This window comes from Chanodichthys erythropterus, chromosome 15 (assembly GCF_024489055.1).
Source record: "Chanodichthys erythropterus isolate Z2021 chromosome 15, ASM2448905v1, whole genome shotgun sequence".
In the NCBI taxonomy this organism is placed as follows: Eukaryota; Metazoa; Chordata; class Actinopteri; order Cypriniformes; family Xenocyprididae; genus Chanodichthys; species Chanodichthys erythropterus.
Genome location: NC_090235.1, coordinates 15,604,113 through 15,623,281, shown reverse-complemented (window position 1 = coordinate 15,623,281; position 19,169 = coordinate 15,604,113). Strand labels below are relative to the sequence as shown.

At 40.1% G+C, this 19,169-nt stretch overlaps 1 protein-coding gene across 14 annotated transcripts; it reads right to left on the bottom strand.

The window, feature by feature from the left end:
• Nucleotides 1-2,981: 2,981 nt before the first annotated feature.
• ago4 (argonaute RISC component 4) lies at nucleotides 2,982-19,092 on the bottom strand. 14 transcript variants are annotated; one of them, XM_067361587.1, is made up of 20 exons: nucleotides 18,928-19,092; nucleotides 13,702-13,873; nucleotides 13,398-13,518; nucleotides 13,124-13,305; nucleotides 11,311-11,447; nucleotides 11,091-11,225; nucleotides 10,769-10,840; nucleotides 9,586-9,673; nucleotides 9,342-9,489; nucleotides 9,123-9,242; nucleotides 8,776-8,937; nucleotides 7,269-7,417; nucleotides 7,005-7,189; nucleotides 6,773-6,932; nucleotides 6,235-6,550; nucleotides 5,503-5,637; nucleotides 5,070-5,171; nucleotides 4,791-4,990; nucleotides 4,627-4,665; nucleotides 2,982-3,516 (listed from the first exon to the last, which is right to left on the bottom strand). In XM_067361587.1, the coding sequence occupies exons 1-20, from the start codon at nucleotides 18,944-18,946 to the stop codon at nucleotides 3,408-3,410; spliced, it is 2,751 nt and encodes a 916-aa protein (XP_067217688.1). In that variant the 5' UTR covers nucleotides 18,947-19,092; the 3' UTR covers nucleotides 2,982-3,407. The 14 variants fall into 14 exon arrangements, with proteins under 14 accessions (XP_067217688.1, XP_067217676.1, XP_067217678.1 ...); XM_067361575.1 differs by having other exon boundaries at nucleotides 8,809-8,937; XM_067361577.1 differs by having other exon boundaries at nucleotides 7,269-7,402; nucleotides 8,809-8,937.
• Between the last annotated feature and the right edge of the window lie 77 nt (nucleotides 19,093-19,169).

Sequence of the window (19,169 nt, the reverse complement as noted above, 5' to 3'; positions counted from 1 at the left end):
TACAGTACATGTAACAAGTTTATTATTGCTACAGTATATGTAACAAGTTTTCTGTTATTACAAGTACATGTAACAAATGTAACAAGTTTATTGTTATTACTACAGTATGTAACATGTAACTAGTTTACTGTTACAACAGTACATTTAACAAATGTAGCACATTTAATGTTATTACTACAGTACGTGTAACATTTAACACAATTAATATTACTACAGTACATGTAACCAGGTTAATGTTATTACTACAGTAAATGTAACATGTAACTGGTTTACTGTTATTACTACAGTATATGTAACAAATTAACAAGTTTACTGTTATTACTACAGTACATGTAACATATGTAACAAGTACACTATAAAATAAAGTGACACTGAATTTAAAATTCTGGTCGGTTTCATTTATACATTAAGTACAAATGATTTTGTAATTTGAAGATAAAGCAAAGAAAACCATTTAAGCTGGATAGTGCTGCATCACAACAGTAAGTTGTTTACCTTCTAGATATTAGTAGACAATGCCATCTAGTGGCTCTGAATTAAATTCATCTTTGTAAAATGTCCCATAAAATAAATAATTTAAGTACAAAATACATGATTTAAAATCAACTGTACAATACATACTAACAATTTTATTTTTATTTTTTAAAGTAGGATAAGTGAATAATGACATGACACAGAGGTGTGTTATAGGCATAAAATACCAATTTATTACTTTGCACAATAACACAAATATTCCCTGCAGGCTAAAAAAAAAAAAAAAAAAAAAAGAAAAAAAAAAAAAAAAAGGAGGGGAGATTTTTTTAAAAAATGTCACAAAGCAATACAGCAACTGACGGGGCACTGGATGGGAGAAGCTACAGGCGTTCCCCAGCAGGTCAAAGAAAAAGTGCCCACTATTGCTATTGGACAAAATCACACAGCTCAGAACACGAGAATAGAACAGCACAAAAAAGCTACACACCAGTAAGAGAAACAAAAAATTAAATTACAATACACATTTTTCAAATAACAAAGCCATATATATCAAATAGGAATTTAAAAAAAAAATCATGCTCTCTTTAAATCGGGGCAGAGAATGGCTTAAAAACAAAACAAGAGGTTAAAAGAGGTAATCCTTGTGCAGTGGACCCTCGAGGCCCACCACATGCAGAGAGGAGGCGCACGTGTGGAGGAGCCACCAGGGCGGCGCCACAGCACTGGAGAGCAGAGAGGGACCAGACAGGACTCCTAATTGGAAAGAAAGGGCGAGGAGGTCAGTCTTAGCGGCCCAGTGATTGAAGAAAGTACCTCGTTTGGGTTGGAGCTCCCAAAGGCCGACGTCCTCAACCCTTCAGCCCTACATCCGTCCCTCACAGCTACTGACATGTATGGAGAAAACCTTTAAAATCCCGGACAACATCGCTACTCGAAACAGTCTCACTGTATTGATTTACGCATTAAAAAAAAAAAAAAAATTCCGCGCCATAATAAATATTTCATAACAATACTCTGGCATGCAGGCGAGCACAGTTTAAATTTGAACATTTTTCCACATAGCCTAAAGAGCTAGTCCACCATATGCACATTCCCACTGATTGATACAAGCAAAATAAGTACATAAACAAACGGCAATAAGATTCCAACCAACAGCCACATCGACGATTACAGCTTTTAAATTGTTCTAGATTTTGGGTTATATTGCTTTGCAATGATATCATGATAGAAACTGTCATGTAACAATTTAGCGAACCGCCTAAAAAGGACACGCACGATTCGAACTGGAAGCCAGTAACCCATTCCACACCTAAATCCAATTTATTGCATGTGATGCCCTTGCCCGGTTCCTCTTCTTTCACGGGGCCAGCGTCCACGCCAACGACAGGCTGGTGCTCAAACTCATTCATAGCAAACCTGCTGCTTTACGGATGGTTTATTACAAAAGGGTTTTTGGAGAGCGTCCCCCTGACGAGGCGTGCGCGCCGGAGACCCTTCAAACCGCAGGCTCGCGTGTCTTCATGTACGGTGTCCTATCTTTAATACGCAAGAGAAAGTTCATTCAGATTCAAGTTCATATACACACAGAAGTAATAAAACACACTTTAAGTGTAAAATTCATATAACTGCCGAACATTGCTAACTCCTCCCTAAAAACTTCAGATTTGTCACTTTCTTTCCATTAACTTGGTATGGAGTTGAAACTCAAACTGATCATTTCGAACATGAAAAAGGACAAACCAAAGCAATTTGGGCCCTCGTTACCATTGCCACAAGAAATTAAGCCGTATAAAAAACCCACAATGCCTCCTAATTAGTTACGCGACTGATTTGCAGACAACTGATCAATATCGACATTAAAACGACAAGAACGACGATTATCTACTCTAACAAACTGTTAAAGTTTACCACAAAAACATTTATATTAAACTCTTACAAATCTGATTTGAATCTTATGTATAAATGCATAAAAGAAGGGAGAGTGCTGTATGTTGCAAGCCTAGCCTATCAGACGGCGCGTCCGTAACTGTGCAATGGCCATACCTTTAACCCTGTAAAATAAACATCCGAACGAGACGCATGCGTTTCCGGTCTCGCCACGGGCAGAATGGCACCTGTACCAAGCCCCGTTTGCCCATGGGTAATGCTACTGCTACACAAAACCATCAGCTTATGAAAGCCTGTGAGATCAAGTGGAATATGCTTATAGAGTTGTAAATATTTATATATTTTTTTTTATACATCTATGTGTGTGTTAATATAAAAAAACGAGGCATTTACAGCAGTTCGCTCCTAGATTTCCCTTTACAATTCAGTGGCTTGCCATGAGACATGAACTCACACACACACACACACACACAAGCGCACAAAACGGTAGCGGGTAATGGGCATGTATACCCAGGTCACCTCGTTTGTAAAAGACTGAGAGGAGAGTCCAAATACGACCATAAAAAGGAGACAAAACAAGTCAACCCCCCCACCCCCACCCGGACATGCAAGCCCCGCCCCCGCCCCACCCCACCCCAAAAGACATGTGACAAGATTCAGCCAATTGCGGCTTGAGGTAAAAGTAGACAGAGTCCAGCTTAGCTAAGAGAGCCAGAGCTGCCCTGACCAATGGCGCAGGTTTGCTCACACTCAGTGTATATTACAAATTAAAAACATTCAAAATCAAAACAAGAAAAGAAAGTGTTAAAAATGGCTCAAATTGATTTTTTTCTCTGTGCATTGGAGGCAGGAAGCCTCTCAGTGCAGGACTGCTGGTAGAGGTTGGTTCTTCCGAGGCCGACCGATTTCGACTGGATTGACAGATGGCCCCCTGGGTTCAGAACTGCTTGGCTGCAGACGACGACGCGATAGAGAAACAGGAAGAGGAAGAGAGAGAGAGACAGATCGAAGAGGGAGTGTAGAAGTGCGTCTCCTGCTGGCTGACGTCAGGCGAAGTACATAGTGTGCTGGGTATCATAGTGAATCTGGACCGCCTTCGCCAGGGCCTGAGGGTCTCGGCCGTTACTCTGTCCTGATACGTGACTTCCTTCAGCGCTGCGGAGAGAAGAGGACACAGGAAGCATTAAAGAACACCCATTCTGCTTTTTCACATCTGTCTTTAGTGTGTAATGGTGCCGTTTGAGCAGGAAAGAGATTTCCCTCCAGCGGGAGTTCTTCTCTATATCAGCGTTTCTGAACTTCACAATATTCCTCATTTAAATAATTTATGCGCAGAATAAAGGGGCGGGGCCTGGTTGAGTTCGTTAATAGTGTGTTAAAACTGGTGGTTATGGTAAGGGGCGGGGCATTTCCCAAACACCAATCAAAACACACTGCTCCAGCTGGCCAATCAGAGCACACTGTGCTTTTCAGAAGGAGGGGCTTCATAGAGACAGGAACTAAACAGGTGCGTTTCCCAAAAAGCATCGTTAACCAACTTTGATCAAGTTCCGTCATTACCAACATACGATCCGGCACTAACAGGTGGAACTACAGCAGTTTCTTGTTAAAATGACGTGGAATTAAACAGATCATGCTCTTGGGCACAATAAGCAAGCTAACATTCAGCACATTCTATATCTATATCCAATTTAAATACATATAGATACATATACACACATTTAATCTATATATTTTAGCATGGGAACCCCAGAGAATGACACATGAGGGAAACTCATAAAATAAAGCAAAACAACAGCGGACAAAAACCGTGACGTAGTCTTCGGTTCCCAACAGCAGCTGCTGACTGAATGAACCACATGTGCTGTATAAGAGAGTAAAGTACACTAATCATGAGAGACTTTCTGTTGTACATGTAAATTAACTATAATAATATTAAATCAGGGTTTCTGCAGGTATTATGAAGGTAAATTTAAGACCTTTTTAAGACCAAAGCAACATTTAATGCCATGACCATGAATTTCTGCTTTGATTCAAGACCTTTTTAATTTGTGGAAGGGTGAATAAAGACGTTCCCAAGACCCGCAGAAACCCTGTTAAATACATTAATTGCAGATCTTGAGCCAATTAATCAGCAGAAGTCATTACTCGTCCACCTGCACGTGACATCCAGTTTCAGGAAACAGTCGTGACTAGTTAGTTTCTACAACGATACATCATCTAGCTGGTTAAGCAGTGCGTTACGCTGTTGTACGGGAAACTCACCAGAGCGTTTCTGACAGACTGGGAAGAGAGGAGCTGCAACTATGTCAAATATGGGAAAAATAATGTGTTTTTTGAACATTCAAGATTGAAAACCTGTTCTAGAAGAGCCCAAAAACATCCATTGGTTAACCTCACAAGAACTTCCTATTTTAGTGCTGATATACCTGTCATGGTCTTTGTCCACCAAGTGGTAACGGGCACGGAACGCCACGAGCCGGGCGTAGTAGGCTGGCGCTGGGATGGAGACGGAGCGGGTGCAGCGCACGTAGGTGTGGCAGAGCTGGTAAGTCAAGAGCTGCAGTTCGTCGGCGGTGAAACAGTTGTCATCCCACAAGACGTGATAGTGAGAGGGACGGCTAGTGCCCTATGGGAGGAAGAGGAAATGCAAATGCATGAAAAACTACGAACGGACAAATGGTTAAAGCAACCGTTCTGCGACTCACCTGGATTCCAGCATGGCTGCACAGGTAGAAGTCAAACTCTGAGGGGTGTGTGATGGTGCTGTCCACTGTAGTGCCTGCTGGGACATTGCCACTCTTCCCGACCTGAGTCAATGCAAAGAAACTTGTATGCAAGATCGATACGCAACTGTTCAAAGGTTTGGGGCAGTAAGAAGGATCATGTGACACTGAAGACTGCAGTAATGATGCTGAAAATCCAGCTTTGATCACAGGAATAAATTACACTTTACTAGATATTCACATAGAAAACAGCTGATTTACACTGGAATAATATTTCACTGTTTTTACTGTATTTTTGATCAAATAAATGCAGCTTTGGTGAGCAGAAGACTTTCAAAAGTATGTTAGCGACCCCAGACTTTTGAATGGTAGCGCACACTTAACAGTGTTCATCACGGACAACAGTGAAACTCACCCTCTCGGCTTTATCAGAGCAAAAGAGGCGAGTGTGGTGACGTTTCTGCACTACGATGTAGGTGATTCCCGGTCTGTAATCCTCTTCGAGACTGATGCAAGCTTTCCTGATGGCGATCAGCTCCGGCCAGGCGACCTGCACAAGACGATAAACAAGATTAACTGAGGAATAACAACAAAACATGAAATTATGATTTTGGATAAATTACATTCAAATAAAACCAGCTTTCAAATTTCATCAATGCAGTTTAAGTTTGAATAGGCACGGTTCACCCAAACATTAAACTTCTGTCAGCATTTACTCGCCCTCATTTCATTCAAAATAACTTCATTTGGGTTCTGAAGATGAACGAAAGTCTTATGGATTTTTTAATGAAACCCGAGCGATTTTTACAGCATTCAAATATGGTAAACGAAAGCTCAAGCGTGAGAGCCAATGAGGTTCGCTTCATTTTATGTTCATTGATCAAAGTGAAAAAGCCTAAAATAAATCTGTTCATCATATGAAGTGATCGTGCCTCTTCAGAACACTCCATTCATATGGATTTATCTCTTTATGAACATTTTGAAGTGGGTTTTGGGTGAATAGAGGTCAATATAGAGGGACAGAAATCTCTCAGTTTTCATTAAAAATATCTTCATTCGTGATCCGAAGACAAACACAAGACATGCAGGTTAGGAACAACATGAGGGCGAGTAAATGACAGTGTGAACCACCTCTCTGACGACTCACCTGCTTCATCTGGCCCTCAGAAACTCCTCCGCGGTAGTAGATGATGCGCGTGGGCTTAAACCGGGTCGACTTGTAGAACTGAATGAGGAGCTCTCGCACCATGTTGGTGAGATCCTGGATGACCTCCTGACTGAAGAGCTGCTCCTGGGACAGATCCTGGCGTGAAGTCTGCACCCGCACGGTGGCACAGTAGCGGCTGGGGTGTCCGTCCATGCTCCCCACCACCGCCGCAATGGACGGCTTCTTCCCGTCGCCCGCGGGGGGGTGAGTGACATCTGCGCCCAAGAAGATGACCGGCTGCTGGAACACAGAGGGCCTGACGGACAGAAAGAGAAAGAGTAGTCAATCCTGCTGCTAGGTGACATGGTTATTTTTTAGTTTTATTGCAAGCATTGTTTGGGCCACACTCTCATCATTTACATCTGATTTTTCAATCTGAATCACAATAGAAAAAAAATGACTTGATCAATTTCTTTTCTTTTGTATACTTCACTGTGAAGTACTATAGACGGCTTTTATAGCATTATAAACAACCCACCTCTGATGTGGCACCAGCACATTGTTGATGCCCCCTAGTTTGGCGTTGATCTTCAGACAGAGGTTGGACAGCGTCTGAGGGGACGTCTTCACCACGTTTTTCACCTGCACGCACTGAGTGGCCATTCCCAGCAGAGTGTCTCCCACACGCTTCACCTCCGCTGGAGAAACACAAACACTTCAGCATTACAGCGTCAAATTCTCGGATATTCCTTGGCTTTCAGTCCCTTTACCATAGACGGGCGTTTTCCCCGGCAGAATGACCACAATGAGCTGTAGTCCCACGTAAGACATCTTGAGATGCTTGAACATGGGCTCCACGCTGTCTGCGCCCTGGGCGTACTTGCAGAAGCAGGGCTGGCCTTGAATCGGCATCCCGGCATCTTTGGAGATCTTGCGCAGCTGGTCGGTGAAGCTCCTAAAACACAGAAGAATCTTTAACAAAAGGTGAAAACACGAGAAACGTGTAGCAAATTATTAAAAAAAAAGGTCCTTACTTGAGCAGATCCTCTCTGCACTGTTTCTGCGGGGCGAAGCAGGCGACGGCCCACACCTTGATCTCAATACCCGCATAAAACTGCTTTCCTCTCATGTCCCAGACACCCTGGTTGGGTGTGGCCACCGTCTTGTTCTGAGGAGAGAGTCCCTACACTCTTAGTGAACCCCTCGGCTCGTCACCTGATACACACTCTACCCAACATCCTCCACTGCCAACCCATCAAACCCAACTCCACCTGGACTAACAGCAAACAGTAGCGTACACAGAAAGACCCACTCCCAACCTCCTTATTGGTTAAACACAGATGTTTTAATAATGTAATAGAGTTACAGAAAGAAATTAGTCTAGAAATGCAGTACAAATCAGCTGTAAAGGTCAAGCGTGAAGCAAGTAATTAATGCAATAATACATCATTTATGTATTTAGGAAATGCATCTGAATGTCAATACAGGAGTTATTTGAATTTAATACAGTAAAGAACTGCTCCAATGTTCAGGGTTTAAAGGTCAACAGTAACAGATGTTCTAAATATTGTTTAAATATAATGGAATGTATTTTATTATATTTTAATAATATTATCAAATATATTATTACAAAAAAAATCAAATATAATAAAAAATAATCTAATCTATTATATTTTATTTAAAAATTAAATTACAATATAAATTATATTACAATATAATCAAATATATAATGTAATAAAATATAATAAAATATACATTATATAATACAATATAAAATCTCAAATTATTTGATTATATTGCACTATGAAATAAAATAATGAAAATAAAATAAATAACAGGAAAAGCCCTGAAGACTGAAGCATCAAAACATACATTAAGTTAAACGTTTCATTCAAAAGCACTCATAACAAACACACAAGCAAGATGTTAGTGATAACAGTAACTCAATTTTTAATTGAGCTTATTAAATTAATTAGTGACAATCTTGACTGCCCACACATTTAGTGCACAGTATAAGTTAGTGTCAGTGATTAAATAAAACGTGATGTTGCAGATCTCTTTACATGCAAGTGTTTCTACTCAACCAAAACAACTGGTTCTGTTAGCAAAGAGAGAGCAATCACTCAAGAGGTCATTTCACAGGAACGAAGATAAGACTCTACTGAGAGGTTAAAAATATTCCCAATATTCAGATGATCAATGATGCTGCTTCTCTAGTGATGAGTAACATCTCACATCCATTAGTGGAAGTTGAAACGAGATGTTGATGTACAGTTTTAGTCTCAAGCGATAGCAAAGAGTCCACGATAGGAGGACTGTAGTAGTATTCATCACGACGATCGAGTCTCAGCATCATCTGAGATGTTAAAACAGATTTGTTTCAAGCTGCTGAACAGCATTAACCAAAACACACCAGTGGAGTCTGATCATTTTTCCTTTGGTTAGTCCATTCATCCCACGACAGCACACACACACACACACACACACACACACCGCTCCCGACCCACCCGCACTCACCGGCACCCGAGCCCCAGTACTCACCCTGCTACAGTCCCTCCCAGTGTCTGTACTCACCCGGCCCCCATACTGAAGCATGGGCGCTGGGAGGACCCGCCCAGTCACCTCGGTCATGTCATTGTGCACCACGATACCGAACTCTTTCAGGTACGGGTCGGGCCCGCCCACCATGCTGTTGCTTTTGACCTGGAAGGATTTACAGGAGCTTTAGTGGTGAAAGTAGTCAAGTTACAAATACATATTTTTTTATTTTTTTAATAATAATAATAATAATAACTTTTTTTGTTTGTTTGTTTGTTTTAAAGTGATTGGCTCCTTTAACTTAGCTAGACTTCTCATTATCGACCACTGTTCATTGTTGATTCACTCACCAGTCTGCTGATCTCTTCCTGTCTGTCTGGGGCGGAGCGGGCCGTAGCTTTGATCATGGTCGAGGTCTGGTTATCGGTTAGCTTCTTTATACAGCGCTGTCCCGCCACTATGTTACAAACCTTCACGGAGGATACCAGACAAGAGTCAATCAATCACATTCACTTCTGTACATGTGAATGCTGGGAAAAAACGCCTCATATGATGGGCATGACTCTTACCTCAAGGGGCAGGTAGGTGTGCTTTTGTTCCTGCCCCACCTGGAGGCAGGGCAGATGGGGGTATTTGAGCTGCAGGCTGTACTTTTGTTTGAAATACTGGGCGACGGTGCACTCCATAGCTTGTCCGTTCTCAAGCTGCAAAGGAAATCTGCAGAAAAGAAGAGGAAATGTAACTGGTGGGTATATAATAATGCATAAATATCACATTTTTTGCAAACACTGATAAAACGTTGAAGACACTAACGTCTGATGGCTGGCAGGGCGGCGCGTGACGTTACACACACGGTACTTCCTCTTCATCTGGCCGCAGTGTGTGACCTCCACTTTCAGTCCTAAACACACAATGACATTAACTCAGCGATTAAGTACACAAGAAGAACTGAAGCAGTTTTGGCCCTTGATGTAGTGCAAAATAATTAATACTTTTAATCAGCAAGGATGCATTAAATTGATCAAAAGTGACAGTACAGACATTCATACAAAAGATTCTATTTCAAATAAACAGAACTTTCTATTCATCAAAGAATCCTGAAAAATAAAGTGTATCAGTTTCCACAAAAACAGTATGAAGCAGCACAACTGTTTTCAACATCTGCTTTGCACCACAGGAATAAAATACATTTTACAACACATTAGAGCTGCACAATTCTGGATTAATTGAGAATTATGATTTTTTTTTTTTTTTTCTTCTTCAATAGATTGCGATTCTCCTACGATTCTGAACAGACAGCTAAACAAAATAACATGTAATTTACTAGAGATTCTGACAAAATGTTATAATTGCTGCAGTCTATTTTAAAAAAAATTAATGAATTAGAATTCATTATTCTTTTTTAACTCGGTTTGAGTGAATGATTCAATGACTCACTCATAAAGCCTTTACTTGTTTCATTACTGGATGAATCAGTGTTTTTGAATGAATCTGTTGAATGAATGATTCAATGACTCACTCATAAGAGGCTTGTTCGTGATGCATTGGCGCTGCGCACACTGATTGGCGTATGACATCACGGTACCGCAAGCGCGTCTGGAGAGCATACGACTCCTTATGATTTTGAATCGGTACTTTGATGTCAAACGCCGATCATCTGACCGGAGCTGATGCATCTAGAAAAAGCCTAAAGACTTCACTCGTTTCATTACGAGATGAATCCGTGTTTTTGTACGAATCTCTTGAATGAATGATTCAATGTCAAATACATTCAAGTCTCTTGTCGCCACCTACTGGTGTAACGATGTAATAGGGAAAAAAAAAAAAAAAAAAATCACCTTTTGAAGCAACTTCAAATGAAGACTATCAATTTTGATCTCTACTGTAGACATCTGTGTCTATATCTGAACTATAAACGTTTATCCCTGTGATAATCTGAATTATTATAAGACAGAAATAATGTTACTGTGTGGTTGTTTGTGAAGCGGTTTCATACCTATATATGACACCTGCTCTCTCTGGGTCAGCGGCAGCGCCAACTCAGATCCCAGTGTTCGCTGTGATCGTACTTGTTAAAGGTTTAATAGACAAATTGGTAATTGTGCAGCTCTACAATATATTACAATACTTTAATAAATTATTATAACTTCATAATATTACTGTTTTTACTGTATTTTTGATCAAATAAATGCAGCCTTGGTGAGCAGAAGAGCCTCTTCAAAAACATTTTTAAAAAATATCTTACATACCCTTAAACTTTTGAACAGAAGTGTACTTCCCAGCAATAAATGACATCATGAACCTGCTTCAATCCTCACCTCGGATCTCCTTGGTGAACTTGACACGTTGTGAATCTGTGAGGGGTTTGGTCTGCTCATTGATGTTCTGGATGTCCAGAACCTCACACATGAACTCGATGACAGGCTGGGCTCGGTAGAAGGCTGTGGCTGACACTGGAGTGTGTGTGAGGGGAACAAAATTAAAAATGCCCAATAGATGCATAGTAACACACAGAAAACTTTGGAAGACAAAACATACCATCTATGTTGAGCATCATGTTCCACATCGCTGGACGGACCGACTGATGGAAACCGAACCAAACCTCCCTCCCTCCTCCCAGCGGGTGATAGTATCCCTCTGGTGGTGAGAAGAAAGAACGACCGACTGGAGTGTACCTGTGTCAGAGGGTGCCAAAGATGTCAGGTCAGGCAAAATTTGAGAATGCATGTCAACATTACAATTAAAATAAAGATGTACAGCTTTTATGTTGTGTATTTTGTGACAGAACTTGAACATCTGAGCTACATGCACTTGTCGTATTGTTTCGACATTGTATTTTTACCAGACCTCGGATCAATTTTATAAAACTGTAGATATTTAATGACACATTTGTATAATAAAAAAAAGGAAGAGGTGTCTTTTATTGGCATGATTATATTCAAGCTCTACATAAAACAAACCCTTCGATTTAATAAAACAACGTTATATTTAAAGGTTGCTTTGTTAATATCATTAACACTAGAACTACCAAGGCAGTCATTTTGACCGTTTTAAAGATTTGCAATGTAATAACTTTGTTGAAATAAAACCCATATAACTACAGTTCCATGACTTTTCTTAAATTAATGTAAATTTTATTTTAACATTGTTATTTTATTAAAATTACAAAACACAAAAGAGTTCTGAGTATTTCTACCTTGAATGGCCATAGCGGTCAATTTGACCGCACATATTACAGGCGTTGTATCTCCTCAGCGCTTTTTCCCGCCGTTAAAGATGTGCGTAGCTGTTGCCTAGCAACCTTTCTCTGGCAGTTTTGTATGCTTTTGCTAAGCTAAAACTTAGCTTTACCGTCAAAATGGCAACAATAAAGAAAATGACTGTCACTGAGGTTTTATCCTTGCTTGAGAACATTGATGATGCAGAGTCTGATGGAGGAGCAGAGAGCGATGTCTCTTGGTCTCTTGACAGTTCGTCTGACACTTATTTAAATTTCAATTTTGTGTTATGATGTTTATTATCTGTCCTAATATAACAGAACTATTTATTCATTCTAGATTTCATTAGAGGCTGCATAAAATTGTTTCCGATTCGTGTGGTCCAAACATTTCCAATAATGCTAAAGCATTGTAAACTCCAAAAGTCAAAATGTATTGAATAAAGACAGATGTAATCATTTCCAAAATTCACAATATGTTTTTTATCTAACGAAATATTCTGCTTCATTTTATATTTGTTGACATTTTGACTTTCAAAAACAACATTTTAACTGCGGTGAAAAACTTTGATCTCCAGCTTGCCCAATGCAAATTGCGGAAAGCAAATTGCGGTATGCACTTTTGTGGGAGGTCTAGTAGCTCTTACACAATAATATCACGAACATATTATATTATGTATGCTTAAATTACCCCACATTTTTCATAAAACATGACCATAGAAGCTTTGAAGTAAATATAACATGACAAAAATGACATTCACTGCTGTCTGGTATGAACAGTCAAAATGACCGCTATTGGCAGTTCTAGTAGTTATAGAATTCCGGTAGTGCTAGTGTTAAATAGATTACACTTTCAATAAAACGTGTTTTACACTGTTCTCACCAGCGGTTCGAAACAGTGAATCATTATGAAACAGTTCAGTTGATTCAAAGTTTCCTTTCTCCCACATCACTACATCTTGTGACATCATCACGTCCTGTTTTTGGTTCATTTAGATGTCTTTGCTCCATGTTGGGTTCATATTTCAGACAAACTGCAACAGATTTCATTGGAAGCGGACTGAGACCCCTAAACATGTTTCACACTTGACCCGCACTAACAGATCAATCGCACCAAACCTGCCAAGTGCTTACCGCATGGAGGGCAGGTGACGAGTGATGACATCCAGAGCCTGAACAGAGTCCTCCGGGACCTCGTTCAGGTGACCGGACAGAGCTTCCAGGAGCATCTGCAGACTCACCACCGACACCCACTGCAGAGACACCTTGAAGGTCTGATCCTTGCCCTCGCCTGGCAACGTCACCTCCAGATCCACCTGCAGCACACGCCAAGAATGCTCGAGTTAAAAGGAGTTTAACACAATGAAAAGCAGGTGCATTATTAGACATTTGTTCACGCTTTCATTACCCGGTCCCGGCCGATGGGTAGCGGATGCGCCGTATACATGTTCCTCTTGCCATCATACCCAGGCTGTCTGTCCCCGAAGATCTGCATCTTAAAGTGTCTCACCATCGTGTCCACCACCTCTCTGTGGATCAAAACAGAACCCGACCTTGAAACTTCAACACACTATAGCTGAATATAGCTGAATTAGTAATGTCAGATTCCACATATACACACCCTAAATAAACACTATTATTCAAACATTTGGGGTCAGTAAAACTTGTAGGATTTTGTTTTAAAAAAGTATATAAATTATAATATTATGCACCTGTTGACCCTGCGGGGTCGCTTTTCAGGCTTGATGTCGATGTCGTAATGGTAGACGTCGATCTTGGGGATCTGCACCTGGAAGTGATTGGCCAGCAGGCGAATCGGCTTCCCCACCGTACCCAATCCGGGCCGGCGCGGTGGCTGGAAGAGGGAGGGAGGGGCAGGCGGGCCTGGAAGAAAAACACAATCATTCGGATCAGATGAAGCCTGAAGACGAGTCTGAACCTTCTTTAACATCCTCCACTGAGATCTGTGACACACCGACATGCCCTTTCCTTCATGAAAAAACAGCATGTCCGGCTTTCAGATTGATCAACTGGAAACAACAGACAATTACAACCTAAAGCGACAAGACATCCACCTTGACCTTTAACCCACCAATGGAGTACAAAAACCCACCAACAAAATAAGGAACAATAACAGCCAATCATTAATGTCCCGCCTCCAGACAGCCCCACACGATCCGTCGGACAAAAGAGTGTGTGTCCGCCGCAGACAGACGGCAGCAGGGTCACATGGGGGGGGCTGCGATGAAGAAACACTTGTCTGCTAAAACACTATCTCATAAATTAAACCTATGCCCTGTAGTCAATCATTGTATCCCTTAAAACTCATCTTTGATCACCAAAATGACATTTAAACACTTTTTTTCCTTGAAAAATAGTTTTTTTGCTTGAATGTAACTCTACACACTTCATTTAGAATACACTGATCAATAAATATGCAAATTAGCCCCGCCTCCACTCACTCGCACCAGAGATCCACGCGTTGACGTGATTAGTTACAAGGTAGTTTGTGACGTCAGAAACACCAGCGATTTCAAACCATGTCTTTGAGAACACGTCTTGATGGTGTTGACTTATGCTTTAAGACAAACCATGTGCAAATTCATATTTAAAAACACCACATAGACATAAAAACATTAAAACTTGATTTTCACCACAGGGGGATTTAATACATGATGCACAATTGAAATTAAATTCAATATTATTTAGGGCCCAATGATTTTCACAATGCGGAAAACAAAGAAACACAGAATCCAGTTGCAAATGTGGAATTTACTGCATAATGTGGAATTTTACAGAACTTTTTTTTTTTGGATGAATAAATCAAAAGTAGGGCTGTACACGAAATTATTAAAAAGGAACAAATCACAATATTTCTTCTACAGTTTAATTTTAACAATAAACCTCATCTTTGTGCAGGACTTGTTTAATTTTCAATTAATTTATTTAATATTTAAAAGATTAAATGTATGCCTTCATTTAATTACCACCATTTTTGATAATAGATTTGCATTAAATAAAAAATAAATAAAATTCCGAAAACATTTCATAGGGACCAATTATAATAATAAATAAATAATAATTTTATTATTATAATAATAATAATAATAATAATAATAATAATAATAATAATAATAATATAAAATAAAATTATTAAATTGTTAATGCATGACTTTATGATTAATTAAACTTTAATAATCAAAAAATATGACTAAACAGTTAAATGGAATCCAGAAAAAAAAATAAAAATGTATTTTATAGGGCCTTAAAATTGTTCTTTGTTAAACTATTAATTAATGGTAACAATTGTAACAATTTAACAATTTATTATACATGCTTTGATTCCTAACATTTAATTGTTAAATTAAATTGGAGAAAATAAAAATGGAAAAGAGAATTTGGGATTTAAATTTAATTAAACCATTAAAATGGAATCAAAAAAAAAAAAAAATTAAAGGAATTAAAGAAATTTGATTACTTGCATTTAATTTAACCATTAAATCAGAGACCAGAAAAATTCAACTGGAAAATAGAGAATTTTGGACTAATAAAACAGAATTTGGGAAAATAAATAAATCAAACGGATTTCACAGGGCTGGACCCATCGGACACTGATCCGCAGGAAAGGCCTCAAATGATCCAAGAGTCCTTTTAGGAGCTTCACTTCCTTATTTCAGTGTTTTTGGGGGAAGGACGGCGACTGGCCCGTCAGAGTGATATGATGCTCCTCTTTGTCAAACCGCTGTGTTTTGCAGGGGTCGAAGCCCCTCTCAGACCTACACGCTCCAGTTAGCAAGACAAGCGCTGGGAAGAACAATCGGGAGCCTCTAAACCGCTCTTCCACATACTGTCCGCCTATGGCTCCCCCTCCTCTCAACGCCAACAAAGCGCTCCGGTCTACAGCACGAACACGGCCGGGTGGAGACGGGGGAAAACCAGCATTCATCAAAAACCAAGAGGACTCTATATATAGGCCACTCAGCTGTTACTCTTCACACCATGACGGGCGTCAGACACCAGCTACTGCCTTCCGACTGAAATCATTATCGAGCCTGGGCTTTCTGTGCTATCCTAATGCTTGCATTATGGGTAAAGTAACCCATGAACAAAAAGGCACTGGATTGCTTATTTGATCCAGAACATCAAACAACGGCCTTGTGGTCTAGAAATGACTTGAAGGGTAAGGGCATTTACTGAAGACTGTGAAGTGTATACTCTATAGTGCGTACTTTTCTTTAAAATCATTAAGCGAATCAAGGCACTATTCCACAACAAAGGCTTGTGTACACAACACTGTAGTCACGTGACGTTGCATGTGTAGTTATAATCTTAACACTTTAAACTCAATTTTGTGTAAAATGTCATAACATTGGGTGATTCCAAGTAAACATTCCATCAAAAAGAGAAGTTAAAAAATATAAGCTTCAATTACTTTCATCACAGCAGAAGTGAAATATATTAATGTATTGCATTTTCTACACTGTTTTCATGCATACAGAAAATCTGAATACTGTGCAATAACTGGCAAATTATACAAAAACCAAGAGGAAGTTAAAAAGATGTGCCACTTTTTACAGCATTAGAAACATCAGCTAGATCCTGCAGGTTAATTTGGCCATCAATGCAGAAGGACGAACAGTGTCTGATGGCAACAGGCTTTTGCTGTGAGCTAACGCAATAATAGACTTAAACTGAGGGGCAGCTGGACTCAAGATGACTCAGTAAAGACTCGGGCAGATCACCTGGATTACACAGTGGACGCTAGACATGACAAAGATATGAATCACATGATCAACACCATCAGATCTGCCACAGATAACTGCTGATCGTTCATACGTTTCCTATTGATTTTCAGTAATTAAACAGTACTTACTAAAATCATAATGCAAGATTGCAAAAATATCAACATTAATAGTTGTTTCCAACACCGTTTACTGCATTTAATTTTCCATTAGTGAAAAGTGAAATGCAGAGTTTGCTAAAACAATGCAATGTTTGGCGTTTTTTTTAACAAATGACTACATTTTGATTAAAGATTGCAGTTTTTCAGTAGGCCTGTCGCAATAATCAATATATTGACATATCGCACAATTTATGTACATGACCTCAATTTTTGGTGATGCAATATATCGCCCATTATGTCGAAGCCACTACGCATTGTTCCAGTTCAAATATAAACGTCACAGCGCAAATTGGCGCCACTAAAATAGTTTGAGTCACAGATATGGCCCGTTGAGGCATCTGTGCATTTGTTCATATGGAAACCTGACTGCTAAGTACTAAGGTTTGTTTTTCAGCAATTGTGTGCACCCTAACTTTACAGAGAAAAGAAGTACAGGGGAAAAAGATCAGTAAAATGGAAAGTCTCCATAAGTGCCTTTTGTCCATTTGCAAGTGTGCTTTTTTCCACTTGATACTTTTTATGTTTATTTACTATTTATTTTTTTTTTATAGTTAGGATATTTAAATTCTATGGTTTAAATTTAAGAATTAAAAGGTTACTGCCATTTGAAGGTATGTAGGCCTACTTGCTTTATGATGCTGTTATATTATGATTATATATTGAGTGGCATAAAATGGTCTTAAAATGACAATAATATTGTTTATCGCAATTATTTATGGGACAATATATAGAACAAAAAGTAGGTATAGTGACAGGCCAATTTTTCAGCACATTATTCAAAATAACAACAGTGGATCAATTATGGTAATTTTGACTTCATGATGATTTTTACAACCTTGATCTGTAGTAACAGGAAAAACAACGCTGGTGTTGGTCAGCAGAGCCGCAGAACGACAACAAACACACTTTATTGTGCCGCAGATCAGAATTATGCAACGTACACTGTCATTCTTGCACTTTGACGGCAGATCTTTGTCCTGACCTCACATCTGGAGAATGGAAGTCAGATTTACAGAGAAAACATTCCCAAAAACACAATTGATTTTATTCTGTTTAATATAATGTTTAAACAGTGCAGACACACCATTAATTTCCTTAAGGAGTGTGCTCTCTAACAAGAGTCAATCACAAGGCTGTCCAATAAACAAACAAACACGAACACACACATCACTGATTGGATAAAACTGAAGTTAATGAGCCAGAAGATCTGCAGAGTTCATGAAAAGCAACACTTGATGTTTTCAAAAGCACAAATGCATTAACATCGTAAACAAACAACATGAAAACAAATACAGCTCGTGCTCAAAAACGTGGCAATTTGATAAAAAGCTCTTTTAATACTGCACAAACATCGATAATTATCATGCATGTCACGATAATTAAGCCCGTTTCTCAGAGGTCAGCGAGTTCACTCGTGCAGTGACAACGAGTCCAGTCCGTGTCAGAGGCGCTTAAAGTCCTGTCAGTCGTTATCCTCTGGCATGGTCAACATTTAGGCATAAACAAACGCACATGGGGATCAAACAAAGCGCCAACAATAAAAAAAACACAGACCCGCGCGCGCTTCAGCTACACCGCACGCGCGCGTCCTCGAGCTCGCGCAACACATCCATAACGACATCAGTGAACTTCTGACTAACAAACAGTCGAGAATAAAACAGCGTTCAGTCGTTTTTAAAACGGAGTTCGTGTTGTTTATTGTACAGGCTCGTTCGCGGCAGACGCGGAAGGAAGAAGCGTGTGGTTAAACCCCCCCCCCACACAATGCCGTCTTCCGCACTGGCTCGAGCCATTTAACGCTCATTCACTAATAAACACACACTTGTTGGCTTCACAAACACTCATTCTCCGCGGTGGAGAGCGATTATCAACCGCTTGTTGTCGTTAGGACGGTTTTGACAAGCGGGCGCGCCGTGAAAGAGGGATTGTTTTCGTTTTTCCGTTGAGGCCTAAACGAGCGCGCCGCCGCGGGCCCTGGTGAGGCAGCGCAACGGCCCGCACTACGCTGTCACACGGCTTCATTTCCAGCACTTACCGGGTCCGAGCGCTTCCATGGCCGAGGGATCTCTCTCCGTCTCTGTCCCGGCCTGGCGGCTCCGTACCGACACTGAAATTGGGGGCGGTATCTCGAAGCTTAAGGTGGCTAATTTAAGAAATGGAAGGATGCGTAGATGTGTAGCGCTGTGCTTGCGTTGTCTTCTGAGTGATTTAAAGCAGATCCATGGGATTTGTAAGTGCGCATGCGCGGGGACGCGAAATTCGGTTGGTGGACGCGCA

Excerpts from the sequence above, each read along its gene's own strand:
- ago4 (XM_067361587.1), bottom strand. Across the intron at positions 11,226-11,310 it reads CATGATGCTCAACATAGATG|TGTCAGCCACAGCCTTCTAC; the intron begins GTATGTTTTGTC and ends CACACACTCCAG. Across the intron at positions 9,674-10,768 it reads AGAGCAGGTGTCATATATAG|GACTGAAAGTGGAGGTCACA; the intron begins GTATGAAACCGC and ends TTGTGTGTTTAG.